Source organism: Grammomys surdaster, unplaced genomic scaffold (assembly GCF_004785775.1).
Source record: "Grammomys surdaster isolate TR1022 unplaced genomic scaffold, NIH_TR_1.0 310, whole genome shotgun sequence".
Taxonomy (NCBI): domain Eukaryota; kingdom Metazoa; phylum Chordata; class Mammalia; order Rodentia; family Muridae; genus Grammomys; species Grammomys surdaster.
The window spans coordinates 756,406-781,824 of NW_021604729.1; the positions used below are offsets into that span (position 1 = coordinate 756,406).

General features: G+C 48.5%; 2 protein-coding genes across 4 annotated transcripts in view; one reads left to right on the forward strand and one right to left on the reverse strand.

The window, feature by feature from the left end:
* The first annotated feature begins 733 nt into the window (after positions 1-733).
* On the forward strand, positions 734-11,286 carry LOC114629511 (pepsin A-5). The gene is made up of 9 exons (XM_028777562.1): positions 734-885; positions 1,818-1,977; positions 3,824-3,941; positions 4,040-4,158; positions 5,334-5,533; positions 7,190-7,306; positions 9,540-9,681; positions 9,756-9,854; positions 10,980-11,286. Exons 1-9 carry the CDS (start codon positions 833-835, stop codon positions 11,130-11,132), a joined length of 1,161 nt encoding a protein of 386 aa, XP_028633395.1. The 5' UTR covers positions 734-832; the 3' UTR covers positions 11,133-11,286.
* A 2,692-nt stretch (positions 11,287-13,978) lies between these two features.
* The window catches only part of Vwce (von Willebrand factor C and EGF domains), a 30,552-nt gene continuing 19,111 nt past the window's right edge, over positions 13,979-25,419 (reverse strand). The window contains exons 14-22 of one of the 3 annotated variants that reach the window (XM_028777474.1): positions 25,191-25,308; positions 24,101-24,186; positions 22,523-22,619; positions 21,021-21,103; positions 19,881-19,971; positions 19,722-19,804; positions 19,328-19,391; positions 15,129-15,386; positions 13,979-15,029 (exon numbers count right to left, since the gene is read on the reverse strand). In XM_028777474.1, the coding sequence (XP_028633307.1) occupies positions 14,776-15,029; positions 15,129-15,386; positions 19,328-19,391; positions 19,722-19,804; positions 19,881-19,971; positions 21,021-21,103; positions 22,523-22,619; positions 24,101-24,186; positions 25,191-25,308 (1,134 nt within the window). In that variant the 3' untranslated portion in view covers positions 13,979-14,775. Of the gene's footprint in view, positions 15,387-19,327; positions 19,392-19,721; positions 19,805-19,880; positions 19,972-21,020; positions 21,104-22,522; positions 22,620-24,100; positions 24,187-25,190; positions 25,309-25,419 lie in introns of all 3 variants that reach the window. The other 2 variants (XM_028777473.1, XM_028777472.1) reach the window with 2 other exon arrangements.

Genomic DNA, 25,419 nt, shown 5'->3' on the forward strand with positions numbered 1-25,419 from the left:
CTTGGCCAACTTGGCACCATGGCTTCCTTCCAGCCTGGCACTGGCAGGTCAGAGCTGACTCGAGACTGCCCCCTTGTGGTAAGACAATGTGGCCTCATGCCCACTATGGCCACCTAGACTACCCACTTTGCCTCCTAGGTCCTGCGCATGCCCATCTTGCTCCAGACTGCAAACTCCATGAAGGCAAGGACTAACTGCCTATCTTCTTTTGGTTTTTGAAGAAAAATAAAACTTTTTAAAAGTCTTCCATTTATCATGGATACATTTTACATTTACTGTTATATGTATGTATTTGTTTGTTTGTTTTATGTAGGTGGGTGTGTGCCTCTACCACAGAGGTCTATGGAGGTTAAAAATCGCTTAAGGAAGTCAATTCTAACTTCCCACCATGTGAGCCCTGTGTCTCAGACTCAGGTTGTCAGACTCAGCCTTCTGTGACTCCCAGTAACCCTCTCTCTAATGAGGACAGTAGAGGACATGTCACAGGCCTGTTAGGAACTGGTGGGATCTGGCCAGCAGACAGGCACCTGGCACTTACCTTTGTCATTTTATCCACAGTGTCTTTATCACCAAGATAGCAAGAGTCTCCCCACTCAGTGAAATCAGGTGACTATGTTCTCAGCCATGAAAACTCCCTAAATTCTGAGAACTTTCAGCCCTTTCCTCTCCTGACTAGGGTAAAGATGTTATCAGGAAGTTTGCATTTCTTATCAGGCCCCATTAGTGGCCCTCCAGGGTCTGATTAGAGCAGGCCAGACATACTTAATAGGCAGTTCTCCACTCAGCCTCAGGCCTAGAACTTCTCCCTAGCACCTAAGCCTGAGAAGGCATCATGAAGTGGCTTTGGGTCTTCGGGTTTGTGGCCCTTTCAGAGTGCTTGGTCAAGTAAGTATAAACTGAGTGCTATCAGCTGTCTCTCTGGCCTCTTTCTTTCCCATGTAAAACTGTCTGACCCTTGTATTCCCTGCCCATCCCATGATGAAGAAGAAAATAAAATCCCCCCTGGCCTTCCTAACCTTCAGGTATCCGTACATCAGGGATAGTTTTTCAAGAATACGGGAACGCCCAGAAATCTTGAGCAAGTGTGCAGGGTCACCCAACTCCAAGAGCACAAGTCACATCATGCACTGTGTGGATGTCTCTCACCAGAATCCTTCAGTACACAACATGTGCAGCTTTAGGGGTATAGCTTCTCCATTGTCTTTTAGTTCTCTTTCAGCACGTCTGTCTGTCTATCTGTCCTTCCCTATAGATCCCCCTACCTCTCTGAGAGTCTCTGTGTCCACAGACCTCTATTTCTCTTCCTTTGGGCTCAGTCCTCACTGCCCACTGCAGGGGCAGGGGATGTTACTTCGTAGGCCTAGCTTTGATGGTAACCATCATGGTGACCAAAGCTGAGTCATAAGGAAAGGGGGGTTGAGGTAGAATGTCTCATCTTTCATCCTTCCTCCCAGGCTACTTTGAGAAAGACAATACACTGGGAAGAGTGTTAGGACAGATGGCAGGTGTTCCCCATCCATCATCCCCACCCCCAGCAGTCAAAGGGAAGTGGGTTATTATCCCATCTTCTTTACAGAAAGGGAAGCTGAAAAATTCAGAACGGTCCCATGGCTTGCTTGAGAGCGAATACCAGAGCCTATACTGGAAATCACCCTGGCATTGTCTTCTCACAGTGTTCTGTGGCCCTTTCCAGTAGTTGTCTTCTTTGGAAAACCCACCGTGCAGTTGCAATGCAAGGTGTGGTCCCCCGGGTAGCCTCTTGGCTCCCCACCACGCCCTGTCTCTCACTTGATTTCCTTCCGGATGCTCATTTAAAGAATCCCTCTGATGAAGATTAAGTCCATGCGAGAAAACCTGCGGGAAAACCGCATGCTGAAGGATTACCTGGAGAAGTACCCTCGCACCCGTGCCCACGTGCTTCTTGAGCAGCGCCGGAACCCAGCAGTAACTTATGAGCCTATGAGGAACTACCTAGACGTAAGTGTGACGGGAGCTGGAGCTCCCGAGCGCCCCCTAGGGCTTTTGCCCGGCACTGTGGTCCCTCTGAAGTATACTGAATTAGGGCTGGGGTCCTAAAGTCAGAAAGGTAGGAAGCAGGGGCTGAGATGGCTCAGCAGTTAAAAGCACATGCCGCTCATGTGTGAGGACCTCAATCCAAATCCCTAAAATTCATGTAAAATACAAGCTAGATGTAGTCACACACACGTCTGACCCCAGCTGTGGGAGCAGAAACAGAAGAGTAGCTGGGGTTTGTAGCCTGCCAGCCTGGCTCCATGCTCAGTAAGAGATCCTATCTCAAAAGAATAAGTGGAGAGTCGAGAATCAGGATGGCTGGTGTCCTCCTCTGGCCTCTATTTGCACCTGCAGATACAGAACACACATACACCACACACACATACATGAAAGAAAAAAAAATTAATGGGTAAGGAACAAGGACCTGTGTCCCCCATGGTTCCTCATCCCCTACCTCATCTGGAGCTGTGCTGGCTGGTTGAACCAAGCAATAGCCAGTTACTATCACACAGACATCCTGCTCTATGCCCATGGAAGTCACTGAGTACCTGGACTTCTGTTCTTTTTCACTGAGGTGAGTCCCTGGGCCTCAAGCAAGAGCGAGCTGTATCCAATCCAAGGCCAACAAATCCAATTGCAAGTCAAGTTAGGTATCTCAGGTAGAGGAGTCTCCACCTGGCAGACTCAGATTTCAACCAATGAACAGTGAGTTCTGAGATGGGCTGGATGCTGGACCAGCCAGCAAGATGCTGTCATGTCTGATGAGCAGAATCTAGTTTCTTTCTTTCTTTGGGTTTTTTTTTTTTTCAAGACAGTTCTCACTGTATAATTCCAGCTGCCTGGAATTTGCTATGTGGACCAGGCTGTCCTCCAGCTCACAGAGATCCACCTGTCTCTACCTCCTGAATGCTTGTATCAAAGGTGTGTGCCACCACACCTGACTAAGCCTAGCTTCTTACATCGAGCCAGAGAAACAGGCAGAGAACAAATATCTGGTGGGCATGGAAGTGCGTGCCTATAATCCAAGGAATCAGGCAAACTTCTGTTCTCCAGCAAACTGAGGCAGGAGAATCACGAGTTTGAGGCTAGTCTGAGCTACATAGTGAGACCTATTAAAAAGAAAGAGGGAGGAAAGGAGAGAGGAAAAGGCAGTGGGTGGGGGAGGTGTAAACAAATGCCCAATGAAAGGACTGACTGAGTGGTCTTTGTTAATATTCTGTCTAAACCCCACCTCCACAGTTACCTGGCAACACCCAGGTATGCTCCTCCCCACAGTTACCTGGCAACAGCCAGGTAGGCCTGCCCACTATAAAAGGGGCTACTTGCCCCCTCCTCTCTCTCTTGCTTTCTTGGTCTCTTGACCCTGGGCCTCCAGGTTTGCTGTCCCCTCTCCCTTCCCCCCTTCCCTTCCCACTCTCTCCACGTGGTCATGGCCGGCCTCTACTCTTCTACTTCTCTGCTCTCTCTCTCTCTCTCTCTCTCTCTCTTAATAAACCCCCTCCCCTTTGGAACCGTTTGGTCTGGTGTTGTCTGTTCCAGGCTGCGCGCTGAAGTCCAACAGTCTTGATAGTAACTTTTTTGACTTTGTAGAAAACAAAGAGTACAGGGGCCTGGAGTGACCCAGAAGGTTTGCCTGGAAGAGGTGAAAAGAATTTAAGATCTTTGGGAAAGGATGGAGTGTACCTAAAGGAAAGCCCTGGTTTAAGCAGAGGCTTAGCAGTGTGGGCAGCGCTCTGGAGGCAGGACCCCAGAAGCCAGGGGACAGACAAGGCAGCCAGGCTGGCCCTAGCCACAGCCCTCTTTCCTGCAGCTGGTCTACATTGGCATCATCAGCATTGGCACGCCCCCTCAGGAGTTCAAGGTTGTCTTGGATACTGGTTCTTCAGTCCTGTGGGTACCATCCATCTATTGCTCCAGCCCAGCCTGCGGTGAGCATTCTAACCTGACCTACCCCACCCTGCCCTGCCTTTCATTGCTTCTCATATCCCAACACACCTAAGGGTCACCTCCTGCCTGTGTCCTGCAGCTCACCACAAAGTCTTCAACCCGCTTCGGTCTTCCACTTTCCTGGTCTCAGGCCGACCCTTGAATGTTGCCTATGGCTCAGGAGAGATGTCCGGATTTCTTGCCTATGACACTGTCAAGGTAAGCTGGGAAGCAGAGGCTGCCACAGGCTGGCTCTGGGTGAGAATACTGCTGAAGGCTCAGCAGTGAGTACTCTTCTGCTCCAGCTGGCCACACCAGCTCGATGGTCCTCCACCATCGAGTCCTTCCAGCTACAGGTGCTCAAGGCTTAGACTTGTAGCTCCTTTCCCAGAGGGGGAACACAAGTTGATCCTGCCCGGAGCAAAGAGAAAGAGGTGTATAAAAATAAACCACTTGTATACTGCACATAATTCCAGACAATAGGCTTTGCACATTCTTCAAAATAACTCCACTGGTTTTCTCAATAAGCCCAAGACAGATATTGCTAGAGCTTCATTCCACAGGCAAATGAACAGAGAGAGCCAGTGCCTTATCCATGATCACACAGCTGGTAAGCCAAAGAACTGGGGAGTGACCTAGAATAAGTAGGCAGGCAAGTGAGAAGTGCTCTCAGGGGACAGCCTATGGTTTAGGCTGGGAGCAGCCCAGCAGCCTTGAAAAGCAGGAAAAGCAGAACAGATTCAGGAGAGCCATGCTCCATCAAGACTGTTACCTGAGAGGCCTTGGAGGCTTTTGAGAATTAACAAAACCCCTGAGAGTGCATGTGCATGAATACACACACACACACACACACACACACACTTTTCCCAGTGTGAATATTTCTAAGAACCCTGGTAGCTTAAACAGGCATGGTGGCACAGACCTTTAATTCCAGCATTCCAGAAGGCAGAGACAGGCAGAATTTAAAGCCAGCCTGGTCCACATAGCAAGCTCCAGGCCAGCTAAGGACACTTAGTGATACCAGGCTTAAAAACAAAACTAAACTCAACTAAACACCTGAACCTAAACAACCTAAACACCTGGGCTCTCACCTCCCAAGGGTGCAGAAAAGACAACCATGGATAACGCCCTGAAGGAGACGCCCTGCCCTCTTCCCTCTACTTATCTTCAAGGGGATCCCTTTGGTTACTCTCAGAATCAGTGTAAAGTCAAATGACATCAGAGTATGGACCACAGGGGAGCTGCCCACCCACTCCTGCCAGGGATTCATGTCCAAGCAGCCTACGGCAGGGCCAGAACTCAGTTAAACCTTGCGATTCAGACCATCTCCCTACTGGCTTTCCCACCCCAAACCCAGCCCCGCTTTCAGAGCCTCTCGCCCTCTTCTCTCGCAGATTGGAGACCTTACGGTTGTGGCCCAGGCATTTGGTCTGAGCCTAGAAGAACCTGGCAGTTTCATGGAATATGCTGTCTTTGATGGTATCCTGGGGCTAGGATACCCTGAACTTGGCCTTCAGGGAATCACGCCAGTCTTTGACAACCTGTGGATACAAGGCCTTATCCCCCAGAATCTCTTTGCTTTCTACTTGAGCAGGTGAGCCCGTGCCAGATCAGCCCTTTTTCCAGGCTGTCAGTTGCATTAAAAATTGTTGACCCTCAGGTCCTGAACATTCCTTAGACATAGTCTAGTCTAGGTGTCTGCCTGCTATAGCCTGGACACCAGATCTGGCCCGTCATCTGCCTCTGTAAATAAAGCTTCATTGGAGCATCTTGCCTGCAGCTACTTTTGCATAACAGCAGTGGCATTGAGCCAGTCATTAAGGAGGAGTATCTCCCAGTGTGCATAGCCTCCTGTGCTGACAGTCAGACCCTCTACAGAGAACTTGCTGACCCCTTTAGGCCCATCTCTTCAGTCAGAGATAAGGAAACCAAGGCTCTGAGAAAGGCTTTGCCCAAAATGGCCCAGTCTAGTGCTGAGAGAAGTAGAACTCAAGCTCACCCCTCAGGAGCCTTCCCCATGATAGTCGTCAGTCTATCAGCTCTTCAGCTACACTGAGTTGCTGAGGGACTGAAGATCTGGAGGACAAGGGAGAAGGCAAAACACAGGTGACAGGGTCCTGTTGATACTTGTCTCTTCCCCACCAAAAGTGGGAGTTGATCCCACATATGAGAGTGGGATCTGTCTGTCTGTGTCTGTGACTCTGTGTGTGTGTGTATCTTTGTCTGTTGTCTGTGTCTGTATCTGTGTCTATCTCTGTGTCTGTCTCTGTCTATGTCTGTCTCTGTGTGTGTCTGTCTCTGTCTGTGACTGTGTGTATGTATGTGTGTGTCTTTGTCTGTGTCTTTGTCTGTGTCTGTCTCTGTCTGTGTCTCTGTCTGTCTGTCTCTGTCTCTGTGTCTTGGTCTGTCTGGGTCTGGGTCTCTGTCTCTGTCTGTCTCTGTGTCTGTGTCTGTCTGTGTCAGCTCTGGGCTCTTTGGGAACCTGAGTCCTGGGAATCCAGGCACTCTAGCATGACCAAGCAGCTCTAACATTAAGCAAGTGGTTCAGTCTTTCTCTGCCCCTTGGGAACACTTGAGTAGGCTCCACAATGATCCCTTCAACTACTTCTTATTAAACAGCTGCTAAGCACTGAGTGCCACTCTGTATACAGTTGGTGTGAGGATACACAAAATGAGGAGGGTGCGGCGTGGGGGTGGTGTACAGAAGACAAGAAGATAATAAACAAAGGAAAAGAGACCTCAGCTAGTAACTGTGTCTGACAGCAATATATCAGGCAGAGAGAACCAACAGGCCTGAGGTGGGGGCAGGGCTCCCTGCGATGAAGCCCATTGTGAGCTGGAAAGCATACCCTTAGCTACCCTGGGCCTCAGTATTCTGGAAAATGACAATCTAGACAGATGGGAGTCACATCCTTCTGGGCGCAACTGTAAAGTTGCTCTAGTTTCCAGAGGGGTCCAAGTGCCCCCACAGAATGGTGGGGTGTCCAGAGTCCAGGTCTGTAGCCAGTTATCCATCTTTGGACCTCAGCTTTGCCACTCATGAGCTACGTAACTGATCTGGAGCAGGTGCATGGCTCTTCTTGCCTTAACTTCCCTGTCCATGAGTAATGGAGCTCCTAAGGAGGGCTGCTGGGCAGGGCTGTGTGGGTGTGACTGGGTACACCAGAAACACTAAGTAGTGCTGTCGAGATCAGGTGTGCTGATCTGTCCCCACCTGTCAGTAAGCCCTTCCTCCTCTTCTTCCCTCCAGCAAGGATGAAAAGGGCAGCATGCTGATGCTAGGTGGAGTGGACCCCTCCTACTTCCATGGAGAGCTTCACTGGGTACCAGTGTCCAAGCCCAGCTACTGGCAGTTAGCTGTGGACAGGTAAGCACATGCCTGATTCCTGTCCCTGGATACTACCTCCAACAAGTACACACACACACACACAGAGAGAGAGAGAGAGAGAGAGAGAGAGAGAGAGAGAGAGAGAGAGAGAGTGTAACATAGACCCATGTCCATATATAACAGAATCTACACACACAATCACTCACTGGCATGTACTGACACATGGAGTTATAAGACAGTCACACAGAAACACACCTGCACATGACTGTACAGTCATGGAGATACACATACAGTGCCACATACTGATGCACACAGACATCCTTTCTCTGACACTATAGACACACCCCTGGAAGCCACACCTGTAACCCCTCAAAGTCACCTCAGCAGAATCATAGCCAGAGAAGGTCAGGCCTTCGTCTCAAATGCTAACTGAAGGGCAAGGCACCTACAGACCTGGATGGGCAAGAGACTCCGGAAAAGGCCAATGTAGAGTGGAATGGGTGGGAAGTGTGGTCTGAAAGCCCTAAAGTGAGATTGTGGCCAAGGATTGGTGTTCTACCAGACTGAACAGAGGCACCATGAGTGAGCACCATCCTGGCTTGCCCAGTACTTGGGGCTTCTTGTCCAAAGCAGGTGAAATCCATGGGTCCACAGTAAGATTATGACACCAGAGAACAGACAGAAGCAGATGCAAGCCTCCATCCACTGATCTGAAAGCCACAAATACATGTCTCAGCCAGGCAGCAGGGTATGGGTGGGAACTGAGAACTGGGTACCTGGGAGCCTAGAACACCTGAGCACAAGGATAGTCACACATACATGTCTCAGCCAGGCAGCCAGCTAAGGGGCAGAAATAGAGAACCGGGTACCTAGGAACCTGAAATACCTGAACACATGAGGCTAGACACTGAGAAGACTCTGCAGAGTCTCCAGATGGAAGCTTAAGCATCCTTCAGGGACACCCACAGCCTGACCATCTGCGTGGACTTCCTGGGCAGAAGAATCAACATAGAGGCAGTCTTCTAGAGAAATGGCCTCTTCTGCAGCAAACGGCTGCTCTTCTCCCTGCCATGAAGCGTCTGGTGCCCACAGGCACCTACCCTCAATCCGAAGCTGTGGAGTTAGTCAGGCACAAGTGTCCCTTGGTGTTCCTTGTTCATTTCCTTCCTTCCTTCCTTCCTTCCTTCCTTCCTTCCTTCCTTCCTTCATACATTCATTCATACACACATTTGCTGAACATCACTGAATGAGGTGCTTGAGGAAGGCACTTAGTGGCCGTACCGTCTAGTAGTGTGTACGTGGATACACAACCAGGGAGTCCTACCGTGAGTCACCACCTCACTGCTGGCTAGAAATGAGTAAAGGAACCAAGAGAAGGACTGCATTGAATCTGCAGCTGGAAATGGTGACAATTAGGCTGGAACTTGGGAGATGAGGAGAAACCAGTCAGACAAAGGGTAATGTGGAAAAGGCCCTGAGGCTAGAAACAGCTCAGTGCATTCAGTTACTGAAAGGGTGGTGCTAGGGATATATCGCAGTTGGGTAGACTGCTTGACTAGCATGTGGGAAACCCTGGGTTTGATCCCCAGCATCAAATAAACCAGGGCACACCTCTAATCCCAGCACTTGAGAAGCAAAGGCAGGATGATCAGAAGTGTAAGATCGTCCTTGACTAGAAATGAGTTTGAGGCCAGACTGGGCTATGTAAGACTTTGTCTCAAAACAAAGACAGAAAGAAAGGAAGAAAGGAAGAAAGGAAGAAAGGAAGAAAGGAAGAAAGAAAGAAAAAGGGAAAGAGAAGAAAGAACAGAAAGAAAGAACAGAAAGGAAAGCTAAATATGGTGATATCATCCTGTAGTCCCAGCTACTGGGGATACTGAAGCAGAGGGGGTCATCTGATCTCAGACATTGGAGATCAGCTCAGAAAACATGCTAAGAAGCTTTAGTCTAAAAAAATAAATCAAGCTGGGCAGTGGTGGTGCACGCCTTTAATCCCAGCACTTGGGAGGCAGAGGCAGGTGGATTTCTGAGTTCGAGGCCAGCCTGGTCTACAGAGTTCCAGGACAGCCAGGGCTACACAGAGAAACCATGTCTTGAAAAAAAAAAGAAAAGAAAAGAAAACTAAAAGAAAAAAAATAAAATAAATCAGAAAGGGTAAAGCGACCATTCAGGAGGGTGGGTGTGAAGAGCTGACTGGCAGTTTTGAAGACAGGGAAGGGGAGTGTGTTGCTGTATGATAATCCTGGTGTCTACTTTGACCCCTGCCTCTTAGCATCTCCATGAATGGGGAGGTCATTGCCTGTGATGGTGGCTGCCAAGGTATTATGGACACAGGGACCTCCTTGATGACTGGTCCCCGAAGCTCAATCCTCAAAATCCAGAATCTCATTGGTGCCAAGGCTGGTGATGGCGAGGTAAAGGGTCATATGGGAGGGTCACTCTGGGTTTTCCACACAGTACTAACCTCCAACCAACCCCTCTTTGACAGTACTTCCTCAAATGTGACACCATCAACACCCTACCTGATATTGTCTTCGCCATCGGCAGTGTTACCTACCCAGTGCCAGCCAGTGCCTACATCCGAAAGGTGAGGAGTCCTGCAGTGGAGATGTTCTTTACCAGACTTGGGCTTCTGTGAGAGAGGAAGGCGCACCCTGATGGTCAGGATGTGCAATTACAGTTGCTGCTAATCTCACCAACAGGGCAAGTGGGGCCCACACGGCCATCTTCAAAATCCAGTGTGGCATTCCCTCCTCCTCCCATAAATACTGAGAGATCAGCAGGGCATGGTGGCACCTGTCTGTTTCCCAGGTTGCAGAGGAAAGATGAGGGTAGCTTGAACTGCAGGGTGGTCTAGATGGCCTCACGTAAATAGGACCTGGTGGCCCATACAGAGACAGCTAAATGGACCTGCAGATAAGGGACATGGAGGAGAGTGTGCCAGCAGGCAGATGGATGGCACTAGAAAACATCATCCTGAGTGAGGTAACCCAAACCTAAAAGTGTACTCACTTATAATAGATATTAGCCATAAAGTGCAGGATAACCATACTACAACCCTCTCAGATCCAAAGAAGCTAAATAGCAAAGAGGATCTAAGGGTGGATCTTCTTGAATCTCACTGAGAAGGGGAAATAGGTAGATGGAGCGAGGGACTTGGGTGGGAGAGGGGCCGGGGAGGGGCATGAGTGGGTATGGGATCGGACATGGGGAAAGCTGGGGAGGGAGGACAGAAGAGAGTGAACAGAAATCAGTGATGGTGGGGGAAGGGGTCTCTAGGATGTGACAGAGACCTGGGATGGGGCAGGCCCCAGGGAGTCTATGAGGGTGACTCTAGCAGAGACTCCTAGCAGTGGGAGGCAACACGTAGTTCTTATGTCAGCCATGCAAGCCACTTCTGCAGCAGCCAGAAGGAGCCGTACAGCTCCATGGAAGGAGGACACAAAGCTAAGTGCTGTAACTCAGTTGGTAGAATGCTTGCCTACAATATAGGAAGCCCCAAGGTCGGTCCCTAGCACTGCATACACTGGGCATGGTATGCACACCTGTATTCCTCACCCTAGGGAGGCTGAGGTAGAAAGATCAGAAATTCAAGGTCAGAGCTACATGGGGAGAGTGAAGACAACTGGGCAATATGACACCCTGGCTCAGAAGGAAACAGGAAGCAGCTGAACAGCCGGCTGCTGAGCTCATTGTCGCCCTTCTTTGTCAGGATCATTCACACAACTGCCGAAGCAACTTTGAGGAAGGTGCAGATGACCCATCAGAGCCCGAGACATGGGTGCTGGGGGATGTTTTCCTGAGGCTGTATTTCACTGTGTTTGATCGGGCAAATAACAGGATTGGTCTGGCTCCTGCTGCATGAGTGGGGCGACTCCTTCAGGGAATGGCCGGGCACATCCCTCAACACAAATTTGATTGCACACAGGGCATTTTCATCCAGGGAGCTGATCCCAGGTTATGGGGAGCTCTGCAAAGCCCTGTTCTGTGTAGAGAATAAAGGTTGCATTCACAAAGCCACTGATACTAATGTCTGCTCTTGTGCTCCCCCACCCCCACCCCGGGGTCAATATATGTTGGGATTAGTTTTGGTTAGGTTTAGTTTTTGAGACAGGCTCTCTCACTCTGTAGCTCAGGCTAGCCTAGAACTCATTATTGTAGCCTAGGTAGGTCTCAAACTTTCAGCACACCTCCTGCCTCAGTCTCAAGAGTGTTGGGAAGCATGACTCTATCATGAAGTTGCCATGGTAAGAGAAGCCAAATCCAGCCAGCATGAATGAAGAGAAAGACTTTAGGACTGACTCAAGGAAGGTGCAGAAGAGAACAGCCAAAGGCCTGAAAGCCAACGCATGTGTGCCCTCCTCTCTTCCCCTTTGATTCTCTCTGCCTCTCAGCTTCATCCTGTTGTACTTTGAGGTCAATGATTTTGCTGCTGCCAGCACCGGGATTTCTCATCCAAAGGTATCTGGTCAGGAAAGACACAGATGATTAAAAAAAAAAATTCTAGTGTAGCAAGAGGACTCTTGGTTGGTCCACTTGGAGTGGTGTGTCCATCCTGGACCAAAAATCTTGGGCAGAGGAGAAAGAGATTCTGTGACCTGGAGGTAGACTGGCAGTTTTCTTTAGAACCGTGGGGCTGGGATAAGGAATAGTCACTGATAAAAGTGGTACTCAACTGTGCTTCCCAGGTTGCAGAGGAAAGATGAGGGTAGCTTGAACTGCAGGGTGGTCTAGATGGCCTCATGAAAATAGGACCTGGTGGCCCATACAGAGACAGCGAAATGGACCTGCAGATAAGGGACATGGAGGAGAGTGTGCCAGCAGGCAGATGGATGGCACTAGAAAACATCCTGAGTGAGGTAACCCAGACCTAAAAGGACATGCATGGTATGTACTCACTTACAAGTAGATATTAGCCATAAAAGTATAAGATGCTCTAGACAGATAAGAAGGCTTGAGCTGACTCTTCCATCCCCCTCCTCACTCAGAAAGCTGATTAAAGTATAATTAAAAACAGTTCTGGGCCGGGCGGTGGTGGCGCACGCCTTTAATCCCAGCACTCGGGAGGCAGAGGCAGGCGGATTTCTGAGTTCGAGGCCAGCCTGGTCTACAGAGTGAGTTCCAGGACAGCCCGGGCTATACAGAGAAACCCTGTCTCGAAAAACCAAAAAAAAAAAAAAAAAAAAAAAACAGTTCTGGATGCAGGAAAAACACTTAAATCTTTTTAAAACAAAAGACAGTATGTTGCGTTTGAGATAGCTTTTTCCACAGGCCCAGGGTGGGCAGAGAACAGAAGGAGTAGGAAGAGTAAAGTCCCCAATCAGAGCCCATTTCATCACACTGCAAAGCTGCAGCTGCAGCATCAGCTCATGCAGTCCATAGTCATGGGCTTCTCCATGTCAGGCTGTGGAGCACCCTGGGTAGAGGCATCCCTGGGAACTTGCCTTTGAGTCACAGAGACAGATAAGGAACAGGTACAGGGGAGACTTACCAAAAACCAAGGGGGATTACACTGGAAGGTATTGAGGCAGGGAGAGGAAGAGCTTCCAGGCCACACAGTGTACATAAAGGCTACAAGTTCTGAAATGATAACCCAAAAGGGCCACCCAGTCCCGTGTCCTGACTCCCTATGATGGTCCTAGAAATCATCTGTCCTTTGCCCCTATTCCCCATTTCCAGTGTCTCTCACCATGACAGCGGGTGTCCATCACAGGAAGCATGAACTATTGCTATGAACTTCATCAATAGCATGAACTATTGCTATTTAGAACAAGAAACCAGACAGTGACGCTTGGTGTACAGCAGGGGTTCCAGAGAAGACAGTTCTCAGTTCTCCTGGGGACTTTTATTCTTTTTTTTTTTTTTTTTTTTTTTTTTTTGGTTTTTTGGTTTTTCGAGACAGGGTTTCTCTGTGTAGCCCTGGCTGTCCTGAAACTCACTCTGTAGACCAGACTGGCCTCGAACTCAGAAATCCGCCTGCCTCTGCCTCCCAAGTGCTGGGGTTAAAGGCGTGCTCCACCACCGCCCAGCTAGGACTTTTATTCTACTTTTCTTAGTCATCATGCTCCCCCCTCCAGTGGCCAACGCTAAGATAATGGAGGAAGTTAAACATCTTTGTTTGGCTTTGGGTGTTGTTTTGGGGGAGGGGTATTTGTTTGTTTGTTGGGGAGGTTAGTGGTGTTTGTGAGACAGGGTCTCTCTACAGAACCCTGGCTCTCCTGGAACTCATTTTGTAGACCAGGCTGGCCCAGTACTCATAGAGATCAGCCTGCTTCTGCCTCCCAACCTAGGCATTAAAGGTATGTACCATTACACCCAGTCTTATCTTTTGCTTTTCCAGATATAATATCATGTAGCCCAGGATGGCCTTGAACTCCTGATCCTCCAACCTCAGCATCCTCAGTTCTGCAATTGCAGGTATGAGCTACCATGCCCTAATGAACATTACTTTACAAAAGATAAAGATCTCTAATAGAAGAAGCCCTTATCTTTGCTGAGTTCTTTCTGGATTGAATTGCTTTTCATAGAAACAGCCGCGGGTGTGGACCACTGAGTGCTGACACCTGCTGGCCACTCTGGGTGCTACACATAAACACTTGCCCAGGTATCTTGTCTTACCTACCTCCACTTGAGTAGTTACTTAGCAACACAAAGCTACTGTCCTATAACCTCCCTGCCTTTAGACCTATTAATCCCACTGTGACAAATATAGTTATTTACTTATTTATTATCTATAAATCATTGGTTGACTGTAATGATTTTCCCAGGGAATCTACATATAACAACCCCAACCCAGATTCGAAAAGCGGGGAATTAGAAAGGGAAGGGCATCTACTGCTGTAAGTGGTACGTATGAGCTACACAGAAAACAATAGAGAACAAACTCTGCCCTCCCTCACCCGTCCCTGCCCCCACCTTCACTGGCCTCTGACGTCTTCACTTCACACTAAAGTGCACTTGTCTTCTGAGCACTTGTCCCCCACCCTGGACTGTGAACTTATGAAGAGAGGTTTAGTAGCCCAGTGTTTAAATTAGGGATGGGGACATAACACATGCTCTGAATACATCTTGAGATGAATATTACATGAAATCAGTGTTGAAAACAAAGCATAATGACAGAGATAACAGACAACTCCAAAACCATTTCTAGGATGGGTGTTATATGACGTCAGTGTCAAGAGTGTGCCCTGACAGGATCACCCTCAGCATGGCTCTGCCTGAGCGAGGGTGGGCACTGCTGACTTAGCATGCCAGGGCCACTGGAATCAACACAGATGAGGGTGGGGGACAAACAGAAACATATGTTCTCACAGTTCTGGAGACTAAAAGTCCAAAGTCAGGGGGTGTTTGGGTTATTTCTTCTGGTTCCTCTCTCCTTGATATCTAGACGGGCCATCTTATTTTAAGGTCTTCTCTGCCCACCCCAGTAATTTTACCCCGGCGGTCACACACATACTAGGCCATCAGCAGAGACTCCTATCTGGCATGTCCCAGGCATTGTGAACCACTCAGATAGTAGAGTCCTCCTTCTTTGAGGTGTCAGTTGTGAACTGTTGGGGAACAGGTTTGGGGGTGTCCAGGAAAGCTGCAGAGAGTCTTTGAGGCCTCAAGGAGGTGGTGAGGGTCTCTGAGAGATCAGCATCCATCACTGAAGATGTTTCTGCCTCAGTCAAGGGGGCAGCAGACAGAGGCCACTGGAATGCCATCCGAGCCCCAAAGATTGAAGAAGAGCTTTCTGGAGTGACAGGTGATGAAGGAGTCCCTGGAATGGTTGGAGGTAGAGTGGTCGGTCCAGGAGAGGCAGGTGACCCTGCTGAGGGCTCAGGGGGCTGGGAGGCTCCAGGCTTCCCAAGGGACGTACCCTCTGGCTCCAACAGGAGTGCAGATGAGGTCTGGGCTACTGGAGGGCCTGGGGATGCAGACTGTCCATTAGACAGGTTTGTTCTTAAAAGCTGTTGCAGGAGCTGGAACATGGGCCGTGCAGGTGATGCTGATGGAGGCCCTGGGCAGGAACTACAGTTGACAGGGACTTCAGTATCTCCACGGGGGTTCCGTGCAGCTTTGGCAAGATCTCCCTGAGGGGAAGGTTGCTGATTTTCTTCTGGAGGAAACAGGGAATCTGGACAGAGGTGGGAAAACAGAGTCATGAGGGTTCCCCCTAGTTGAAATGAGCCATTCTGGGGATAGACGCCATACTCTGTCCTCAGAGGGGACTCAGCACATCTGGTGAGAACCATTGTGAGCTGCCTCCAACCTCCATGGATAGAAGGCTGAAAAGAGACCAGGAATGGAAGAGGGCAGTTCACCAAAGCGGCCCTCATGGGAACTTGTAGTGTGGCTTTTGGAAAGCACATGGCTCAGCGTGTCTCCTCCTTGGGTCTTAGTTTCCCCACATAGAGGAGTGCTGGGGAGCAAAGGATACAGAAAGAGTCAGTGCTGGGCCTCTGTTTTCCTACTTGCCAAATGAGCATCCTAACAGACTGAGAGCCAGAAGCAGGACTGCACAGGATGGCTTAACCTAAACCCTCAGGCCAGTGGGCATCAATGACAGGTCACTGTGGGTGCGCCAACAACCACAGATGTAATCACTGCACCATGGTGTGTTGCAAGTGGGAAAAAACAGAGGAACACTGTATGTTCCATTCAATTTTGCTATCCACCCTAACATTATCCAAAAATATACAATCTATTAAGAAAAAAACAAATCAATATTCCATATGATTTAGGCTAGTCTCAAACTTCACTGGATAGCCAAGGATGACTTGATTTTTTTTCTTTTTCTTTCTTTCTTTCTTTCTTTCTTTCTTTCTTTTTTTTTTTTTTTTTTTGAGACATGATCTCTCTATGTAACCTTGGCTGTCCTAGAACTTGAAAGGAAAATTTTTGGCTCAGGACCCCAAGACCAAGTTCTTAGCACAAAGGAGATTTATTAGTCCAAGAGGAACAGTGGGCAGGCAACAAGAGACAAAGACAGGAAATAGAGGATGAGGGAAGGGAGGAAGAGAACAAGGGAGTGGGGAAAGAGGTGTTTGTCCTGGAGGACAACGGACAGCCTCTGGATAGAGAGGAGACAGACTTGGCATATAGGAAAATGACTGTTTATAAAGAGAAATGGGAAACCCCATGTTAGAATAGAGTGTTTAATTTTAAATGGGCATGTTAATTAGGTGGGCCAAAGGGGGCTTTTGATTGCTGAACTTCATTACTTTGATAGTTGGACCTTTGATAGTTGGATTGATAGTAGTCAATCTCAGGAGGAGGAATTGGCCAAATAAGGGAATAGACCTTGGTGGTTAGCTTTAGAAATGTAATCTAATGGTTTCCAGCAAGACAGAGGGACTTGAGGAGAAAGAGGAAGCCTGCCAGAGCCATGCTTGCCACACTCAAGCTGGCCAGAGTCCCTTCAGAATTCAGTATGTTGACCAGGCTGACCTTGAACTCACAGAGCTCTGCTTGCCTGCTGGGATTAGAGGCTTGTACCTCCCAGCAGGCTTGAACTTTTAGATCCTCCTGCTCTAGGACTATAGGCAAGCATCACTACACCTAATTTCTGTGGTGCTGGGGACTGATCCAGGGCTTTGTGCACACAAGTACAGTGAACTAGGTGCAACCCCCCAGTCCCAGCCTACCACCTCTCACATTGTAAGAGTGTGGTTCACAGGGGGAATGGAAACTGAGCACAAAGAGAAGAGCTGGTGGAAAGCAGAGGAGAAACATTAGGAAAGGGTCACATTAGGAGGGGCAGTAGATGCCGCTGTGCATATTCTTTAAATATGTGAACTTAGTGGTATATGAATTGTGTCTGAGAAAATTATTTTTATTACATTGCGTGTGTGTGTGTGTGTGTGTGCACGCGCGTGCGCCACAGCATACTTGTGGAAATCAGAGGACAAATTTCAAGATGCCAGAAGGAAGGGCCTCTACCTCCCTCAGGTGAACCTTTCCTAATGTTCATTTCTCTTCCCTTTCCACCAGCTCTTCTCTTTGTTCTTAGCATCCATTCCCCCTGTGAACCACACCCTTATGTACGCTCTGAGGACCAAACTTACATTATCAAGCTTTGAAGCAGATGTCTTATCTCACCCGTCCCTTCTGGGTTTTGGCGGTGGTGGTAGCTTTTTGAGTTTGGGATTAAAGAGTGCATCATCACCTCCACCACCAATGGAAGCAATTCCCATTCTCTTTGGATGAAACAGTGGTATTCCATTTATTTATTTATTTATTTATTTATTTATTTATTTATTTATTAAGGTCGATCTGCATATAGACCAGCATGCCAGAAGAAGGCATCAGATCCTATTTAGATGGTTGTGAGCCGCTGTGTGGCTGCTAGGAATTGAACTCAGGACCTCTGAAAGAGCAGCCAGTGCTCTTGACCACTACTGAGCCATCTCTCCAGCCTGGTGGTATTCCTTTTACAGAGAGCTTGAGTCAGAGGGAATAAGGTGTGGTGAGCAGAGCTGAGACAGTGTTTCTGGGAAAAGAGGCTGGCTTAGCATGTGTCTACTTTGGGTCTTAGTTTTCGCACGTGGAGGAGTGCCAGAGAGCAAAGGATAAGGAAAGAGAGGATCTAGTACCACTAATTAGAAACTCCCTTCCTCCAGGCTCTACGACCCCATCTGGAAAACAGAGACAACACCCTTGAGCCCAAGCATTCAGGCTGAGTTGCTCAATGAGTGTTACAGGCTTAGTGGCTGTCGGCTATGCTGGTGACAGAGTTTCTGGAAACCTGAGGGCATAATATCTATCCATTGTAGAGGACCCTGTGGTGGGTAAAAGGAAGCATGATCCTCTAAGTCCCCAGTGGTCCCTAGTACTGTTCCCAGCCCTATACTTTCCCAGAGCAGACCAGATCTTGAAGTAGCCTTGAAAGGCCAAAGATGTAAAACAGATACTTCCCAGGAAGCAATGTTGGCCATAAGATAGTGGAGAAATCCATCATCTTTCTGAATGTTGAAAGCATATAAAGAAGACACACCTATGCATTGAGTAAACTGGAAAATTACAATTCTAAACAGTTTTGGAGCCACCCTGACACAGCCCACAAGATTTTAAAAGAATAAAAGTTTTTTCCACAGGAGGTACATTATAGGTGTATGGAAGGAAGGGAAAGAGAAACGGAGAAAGGGAAGAAAGGTGGCCCAGGGAGACAGAAATACAAGGAAAGAAAGAAGGGAGGGACGGAGAGACATAGGGAGAGAGCTTGAGGTAGGAAAATCAGCCCAAGAGAAGAGGGTAGTTCCCCCTTAACCAACATTTTGTTTTCTGACACTTCAGTTACCATGATCAATTGCTGTTTTCAGAAATAAACAGCTCATATATTAAATTGAGTACCATTATGAGTAGCATAATGGCATGTACCCCATCCCACCCTGTCCTGCCCAGGCTGTGACTCACGCTTTGTCCAGTATATCCATATGTCTGTGTTACCAGTCGGTTAGTCACCTAGGAACCCCTCTGTTGTTGGTTTGACAGTGTTATCATACAGGGTTCAGTTCTAGCCACAGTTTCAGACACATTTGAGGTCTCACAGATAAAGGGGAACTTTCCTGCATAACCAGCTGTGGTCCACATGGAGACTTCAGAACTATGCAACAGATCACTGGGTCCTGTCTGTAACTGTGCAACAAAGAACCATGTGGGCTAGCCAAGTCTGGTGGCACATGCCTGTAGTCTCAGTACTCACAAGGCCGAAGCAGGAGGATTGCTTAAATCAAGAGTTTAGGGCAGACTTGGCAATAAAAAACTCCTGTCTCAAAAGAGGGGTGAGGGATGGTTGAGGCTGAGGATGGTTCAGGGCAGCACTAGCCTAGCCTCTGGTTCAGGAGTCTGAAGTTGATCCATAGCCCCACACACAGGCAAAAAAGGAGGGGGTCAGGCAACACAACACATTGTGTTATTTCCTAATAACAGCTCAGAACTAGCAGCCCACCACACCTGTGTGACCCTCAGCAACTCTGTCTAAGGCTGGGCTCCCTGGAAGCCCATCTAAGGCCTGTGTTTCTGACAAGCTTTGCAGTGGAAGATGACAAGGAAAGCTCAGGCTCGGGGCTTGCTTACCTGGGCAGGGGGGGTCAGTACAGACTGGCTGGCAGGGGATCGTCTCACATCTCACCTCTCCCAGCTGAAGAAGCAGAAAGACACCCGTGAGGAAACCCAAAGCATCCCAATGACCAGTAGCAGAGCTCTCCAGGGCCTCTTGTGCCAGTAGTGGGACACACAGAAAAGTGTTGTTGGGTAGAGGTCCAAATACCTGAGCCCTGGTCTGGATGACAGACAATACCAGCCAGCAAGACACCTTCATCTGAACTTCCACAGAAGGATGGGTGGCCAGAAACAAAGGTACTTTGACAGTTCATGAAACATGAACAGCAGGAAGATGAGCAGATTACCTCATGTCCCATGTGTGACATGCAGGCCTAGCAGGCAGCCCCAGACCCTCAGGCCAGCTCACCTGGCAGGTGCACTGGGTACAAGGCTCATCATCCAAGGTGAACACCTGACCATTTACCACCTTTCTCCCTTCGAAGTTACAGTCTACAGAAACAGAGACAGGATGATGAGACCCAGGTCCACCTCGGAGACTTAGGCACAAGTGTCTTCTCCCACTCACCGTGGCATACAGGGCAGCACTCGCCATCCGGGTGGAAGGGGTAGGTACAGGTGATGGGACAGTCCACAGGTGAACAGGCCACCGAGCCCAGCTGTGGGACATAGAGCACACATGGCCCCTGAGGACAGCTAGTACGATGCTAGGGAAGGCACGGGGCACACAGCAAAGCAGACCCATCTAGACAGCAGCATTGGCCATCCAGGGTGGAATGGGGATAGAGGGGTGACACTTTCTCAGTTAGGGACCTTCCAAGTCTTCAAGAACAAGGACTGACTTTATTCAAGATGTCACCTGACAATAGTGACCCATTGAACAAATGTAGAATAATCCAGGAAAACTCAGCAGCAAAAAACGAGGGAGAGAGCTGAGGTGCAGCTCCGTGGTAAACCCCCCTAGATTCCATCTCCAGCATCATTAAAAAAAAGAGAAGGAAGGAAGGAAGGAAAGGAAGGAAGGAAGGAAGGAAGGAACAAATGAACGAATGAATGAATGAACAAACGAACGAACAAATAAACAAACACACAAACTGAGGAGAAAGGACTCAGAGGCAACATTTCCCAAAGCACGTGACTGAGAATATAGAGGGCCAGTGGGAAACAGATCACTCAGAGGCCAAAGAGATGTTTACCCTGAATTTCTCAATGCATGTGTTGACTTTGTCCTTTTTCACACATAACTAGGACTGAGGCTCACTGATACCCAGAGACATACTGTCACTATACACGGCAGCTCCCACCAAGCGCTGACACTATATCAGCATGATAGGCATGAGATTTCATCCTTCGTATTCCAAATATGAAAACTCAGCATGCTCTTTTCAGACTGAGTAGTGGGTTGGATCTAGGAGCATGTATACTAAGGTTCAGGGCCTAGCCCTGTAACTAGCCATGACGTCAGGAGCAAATGACTTGGACTCTGCTGGCTAGTTCTCTCATGAGACATGGTGAGATTCATTGAGTTCAGGGACCCCAGAAGCAGAGATACTGAACCAGCCAGCATTTTCAAATGATCCCCTGATCCTGGCTAAAGAATCCTTCTAGACAAGCAGCAGGGAGATGATTTCCATCAGGACCAGGGTGACCCTTCTCTGGAGTTCAGGAGCTAATGCTGGGGACTGGAGTCAGGTTAGGTGGTGCATACCAGGCAGATGCAGCTCAGACAGGGGTCGAGCACTGACGGGAAGGTTTCGTTGTTGTAGAAGATTCTGCCTGTGTAGGTGCAGCCTGCCAAACAGAGCATGTGATGAGCAGCAGCCAGAAGGGTGGCTGGTAGTGGCCAGGTGCCTGGCCAGGGCAAAGGCTGAAAGTTTATCTGGATAACAAAGGTCAGGCCCAGCACCTCCCCAGGCAGCTCAGAGGTTAGGCAAGCGATAAGCATCCTTGGAATGGGTGCTAGCTGCTTTCTGTGGCTGGATTGAGCAAGGACATTGCAGAGTCTTGCTTCCGTGTCTTCATACCATGGGGTGGGGTATCACTGAGGACCTTGGGGGTAGGACAGGCAGATGGCCCATTAGGCTCAAGGTGGTGCTGGAGACACACAAGGTTTCTGTCTCTCTCTAGTCAGTCAACAACAAACTCCATCTGTCCAGACCAGTCCCATCCCCCACCACCATCACCACCTCTACCCTGGCCCCTGCCATCTCCATCCCTAATGTCCCCAAAGACTCTGTGTAAATGAGACCACTTTGATGAAATTGTTTATATACTGATAAGTATGAAAGCACATGGTGGCACAAGCCTGTGAATTCCAATATTCAAGAGCTGAGGCAGGAGCATGGAATTCCAGAACAGCTTTGGCTAAAAAGCAGATTCTAGTCCATGCTGGGTTACATAGTGAATCCTTGACTCGAAGGGAAAAAAGTGTGATATGTATATATACATATATATATATGTGTGTGTGCATATATACATATACATATATATATGATCAGGTGAGACAGTAGAAAAATGTTTTAACATTTATTTTATCTGTTCTGTTGTTGTTTGTCTGTACTTGGAGAGCCAGGGATGGCGCCCAGAGTCTCATGCACTCTAGGAAAACACTCTCCTACACGGCCCTCAACATAATATAGTCGATATTATTTTATCTCATCTTATTTTTTGAGACTAAGTCTTGCTATCTGGCCCAAGCTTGATCCTCCTTCCTCCTGCCTCTTTCTCCCAAGTCCTAGGGTTTTAGGCATGTGCCAACAAGCCCAGCCCTTAAGAAAAGATGTTTTAAATAATAAAACGCTCATAACACACATATATCAAAAGCTATGCATGTCAAAACAGAGATGGGCTTTCTTTTTTTTTTAAATGTATGGTTTTATGGCTTTTCTATGACAAACTTAATTTTTAATTGTGGAAAAAAAACTAGCCTTATTTGGTCTTCCTCTCACAGGCCCAGTTTTCCATGTCTGATTTCTATGTCGCCCCATGAAGGCTGTGATCTCTGGATTTGCATATGTGAGTCTAGCATCAAGGTCCTGCCTCAGGTCAGTCACTTAACTTCTCTGAGCTGTGGGCGCTGCACAGGTTTCTAGGAGAGTGAGTGAGATGAGATTCCAGTGCTCAGTGCCGGCCGAGGGGACTGAGGCAAGGCAGGCAGGGACTCCAGGAGCCCTGAAAATGGCTTTAGAGGGTGAAGTGGACCCTGGTTACCTGCTGAGCAGTCAGGACAGCACTGTCCAGGGATCCGGATAGGGTGAGGGCAAGTGTCCACGCAATCTGTCCTCTTACAGCTCACGGAGCCATCTGCCTAAAGGAAGAAGAAACTTCACCAAGACTTGGGACAGACAGCAGGGCCTGCTGCTCCACACCACAGGAAAGACAATGCCCGCTGGGCGGTGGTGGCACACACCTTTAATCCCAGCACTTGGGAGGCAGAGGCAGGCAGATTTCTGAGTTTAAGGCCAACCTGGTCTACAGAGTGAGTTCCAGGACAGCCAGGGCTAACAGAGAAACCCTGTCTCGAAAAACAACAACAACAAAAAAGACAATGCCTGCCTGCTGTCCAAGGCTTGCCCTCAAGGATGCCAGGATGAGCCGGGCGGTGGTGGCACACACCTTTAATCCCAGCACTTGGGAGGCAAAGGCAGGTGGATTTCTGAGTTTGAGGCCAATCTGGTCTACAGAGTGAGTTCCAGGACAGCCAGGGCTACACAGAGAAACCCTGTCTCGAAAAAAAAAAAAAAAAAAAAGGATGCCAGGATGAGGCTGTGATGTGGCAGGTCCTCCCCATCCCTCCCCCACCACAGTGAAGACCAGCTGCTTAGCACAGGTGATAGAATCCTCAGGAAGGGTTTGCCTATCTCAAGAGAGGGAAGTCAGAGCTAGGTTTTTTGCCTTGTCTGCTTCCTATCCTATCCCTCAGCAGCAGCCAAGGCCATACCATCACCCCCTCCACATTCTTCTCAGCATTTCCCTGGAAGTCTGGCTCACCCCAAACCTATGGAGAACAATAAAATCCTATTTTTATAGAAAACTATTCCACCGGAAATGCCTATTTCAGAAGACCAAAATGCCATATGAGGTTTCTTTCTGTCTTTCTCCCCACTCTTCTTCAGGATTTGAATGTTTATGGCCTCTTATTTTACCTTCTTGTAAAATGAGTACCAGGAAGGCGGGGATCAGCAGAGGGTGGCTTTTACTCTCCTGCCTCCCTGCAGTGAACATGCTCAAGGTGGCTTCTCACAAAGCCCCCTAAACCTCAATCATCTAGAGATTGAGATGTGAGATCTGGAGATCCTGCATGACTGACAGGGGGTCCCTAATGATATCCCTCCCCCGCCTTGTTTCATTTGGATAAAAACAGCCCTCAGGGACCCAAATACTCAGAGTGGAAAGGAAAGCATTGTCCAGTTTCTTAATAAGCATCCATATTTGACTTTTAAATGCGCACTCTTATTTAGCTATGACAGTGCAGGTCAAAGTGAAACATCATATGACACAGAAAAGGCACACTAGCTCCCTGAGCTAGCCAGGCCACCCTCTCAGAGGCCTCCTGAGGCCCCTAAGGCAGGCTCTCATGGCAGCAGCTCCCTGCCTGAGCAGAGTCACCCACGGTATCTAAGGCAGTCACCACACTACTGTTCTCAGTCACCCACTGAAAGCAAAACAAGTGGGTTCCAACCCTGCCTAGGAGGGAGACTGAGGCCAGGCTGCCAGTGGTCCTGCCTCTAAGGGAGGCAGATGGGACAGTCCAGTAAAGCAGCTGAAGGCGAGCAGGTTGTCATTCACCTGGCAGACGCATAACTCACAGGGATCACCAGGAGACCAGATCTGTCCGATTGGAAACTCAACCCCATTGTCATCCAGAGAGCAGCCTGGCAGGAGAGACAGCAAAAGGAGAAGATGCTTGGCAGAGAGCCAGGATGTAGCTCGGCAGTAAGGCATGTTCAATGGACCCACAACAGCACAAAAACAAACAAAAACCACATGATAGGCAAGAATGCATCCCCAACCACAGCACCACACTTCTAAAGATGAAACCCCAAGCTCACAGACATAGACACCACAAAAACCACACAGACAAGTGCGTGCTTAAAATGTGTGCAGACTTTTAAAGCTGGGTGTGGTGGCACACTCCCTTCATCCCAACACTCAGGAGGCAGAGAGAGGCAGGAGGATCTCTGTAGAGTCCAACCTGGTCTACATAGTGAGTTCCAGGCCAGCCAGTCCGTGCTACACAGTGAGCTCCAGCTCAAAAAATAAATGTATGCAAACTTTTACACAAAGTAAACAGACAGACAAGCACACACAGTCCCCGAAATGACCTTTATTCAGTCACATACTTAGGTACACACAAACTTATGCTGACAAAACAAAACCCGCAGACATACACAAAATACAAAATGTATATTTGCAATATATACAAATGGGTACACACATACATACATCACACACACAGAGGCACACTCACAGATATACACCCGCAGACCACAGAGGGGCACACACACAATCAAATACAGGCATTCACTTACACAAAAACATATACATCAAATTACACACGCATCACAGGGAACTGGCACAAACACACAGACATGCGTTTGCAGGTGTATCACATAAAAGACAGGCACATTCATACACGGATGTCATTCATACACCAACACTTAAAGGTATATACAGCTATACACACCTACAAGTACACTCATATAAAGTACCCTTTGAAGCGAGGACACACACAAACGTATACACTTATATCATCACAACTCATATAACAGTATAACAGTCCTATATAAAACACATATGCTCCTATCACCAACACACACACATCATCAGTCCCAGCTCACTTGAGCCCTGGGTTGGGGACCACATAGCTGGACCTCACCTGTGGGCAGTGTGGGCTCCCGACAGGTAAAACAGCACTGTCCTGGGCCCAGCAACCACTCCTCTCGAGGACACTCAAGTTCTGGACATGGTGTGAAGGAACACTCTACCTCCCCATTCTGGAAGAGAGGGAAGAGCATGTATCAGTGAAAGTGGCTCCCCAACCCTGGACCACTGAGGGCTGAAGAGAAGGCTGGTGGGCAGCTATCCTCCAAACCCTCAAGTAAAAG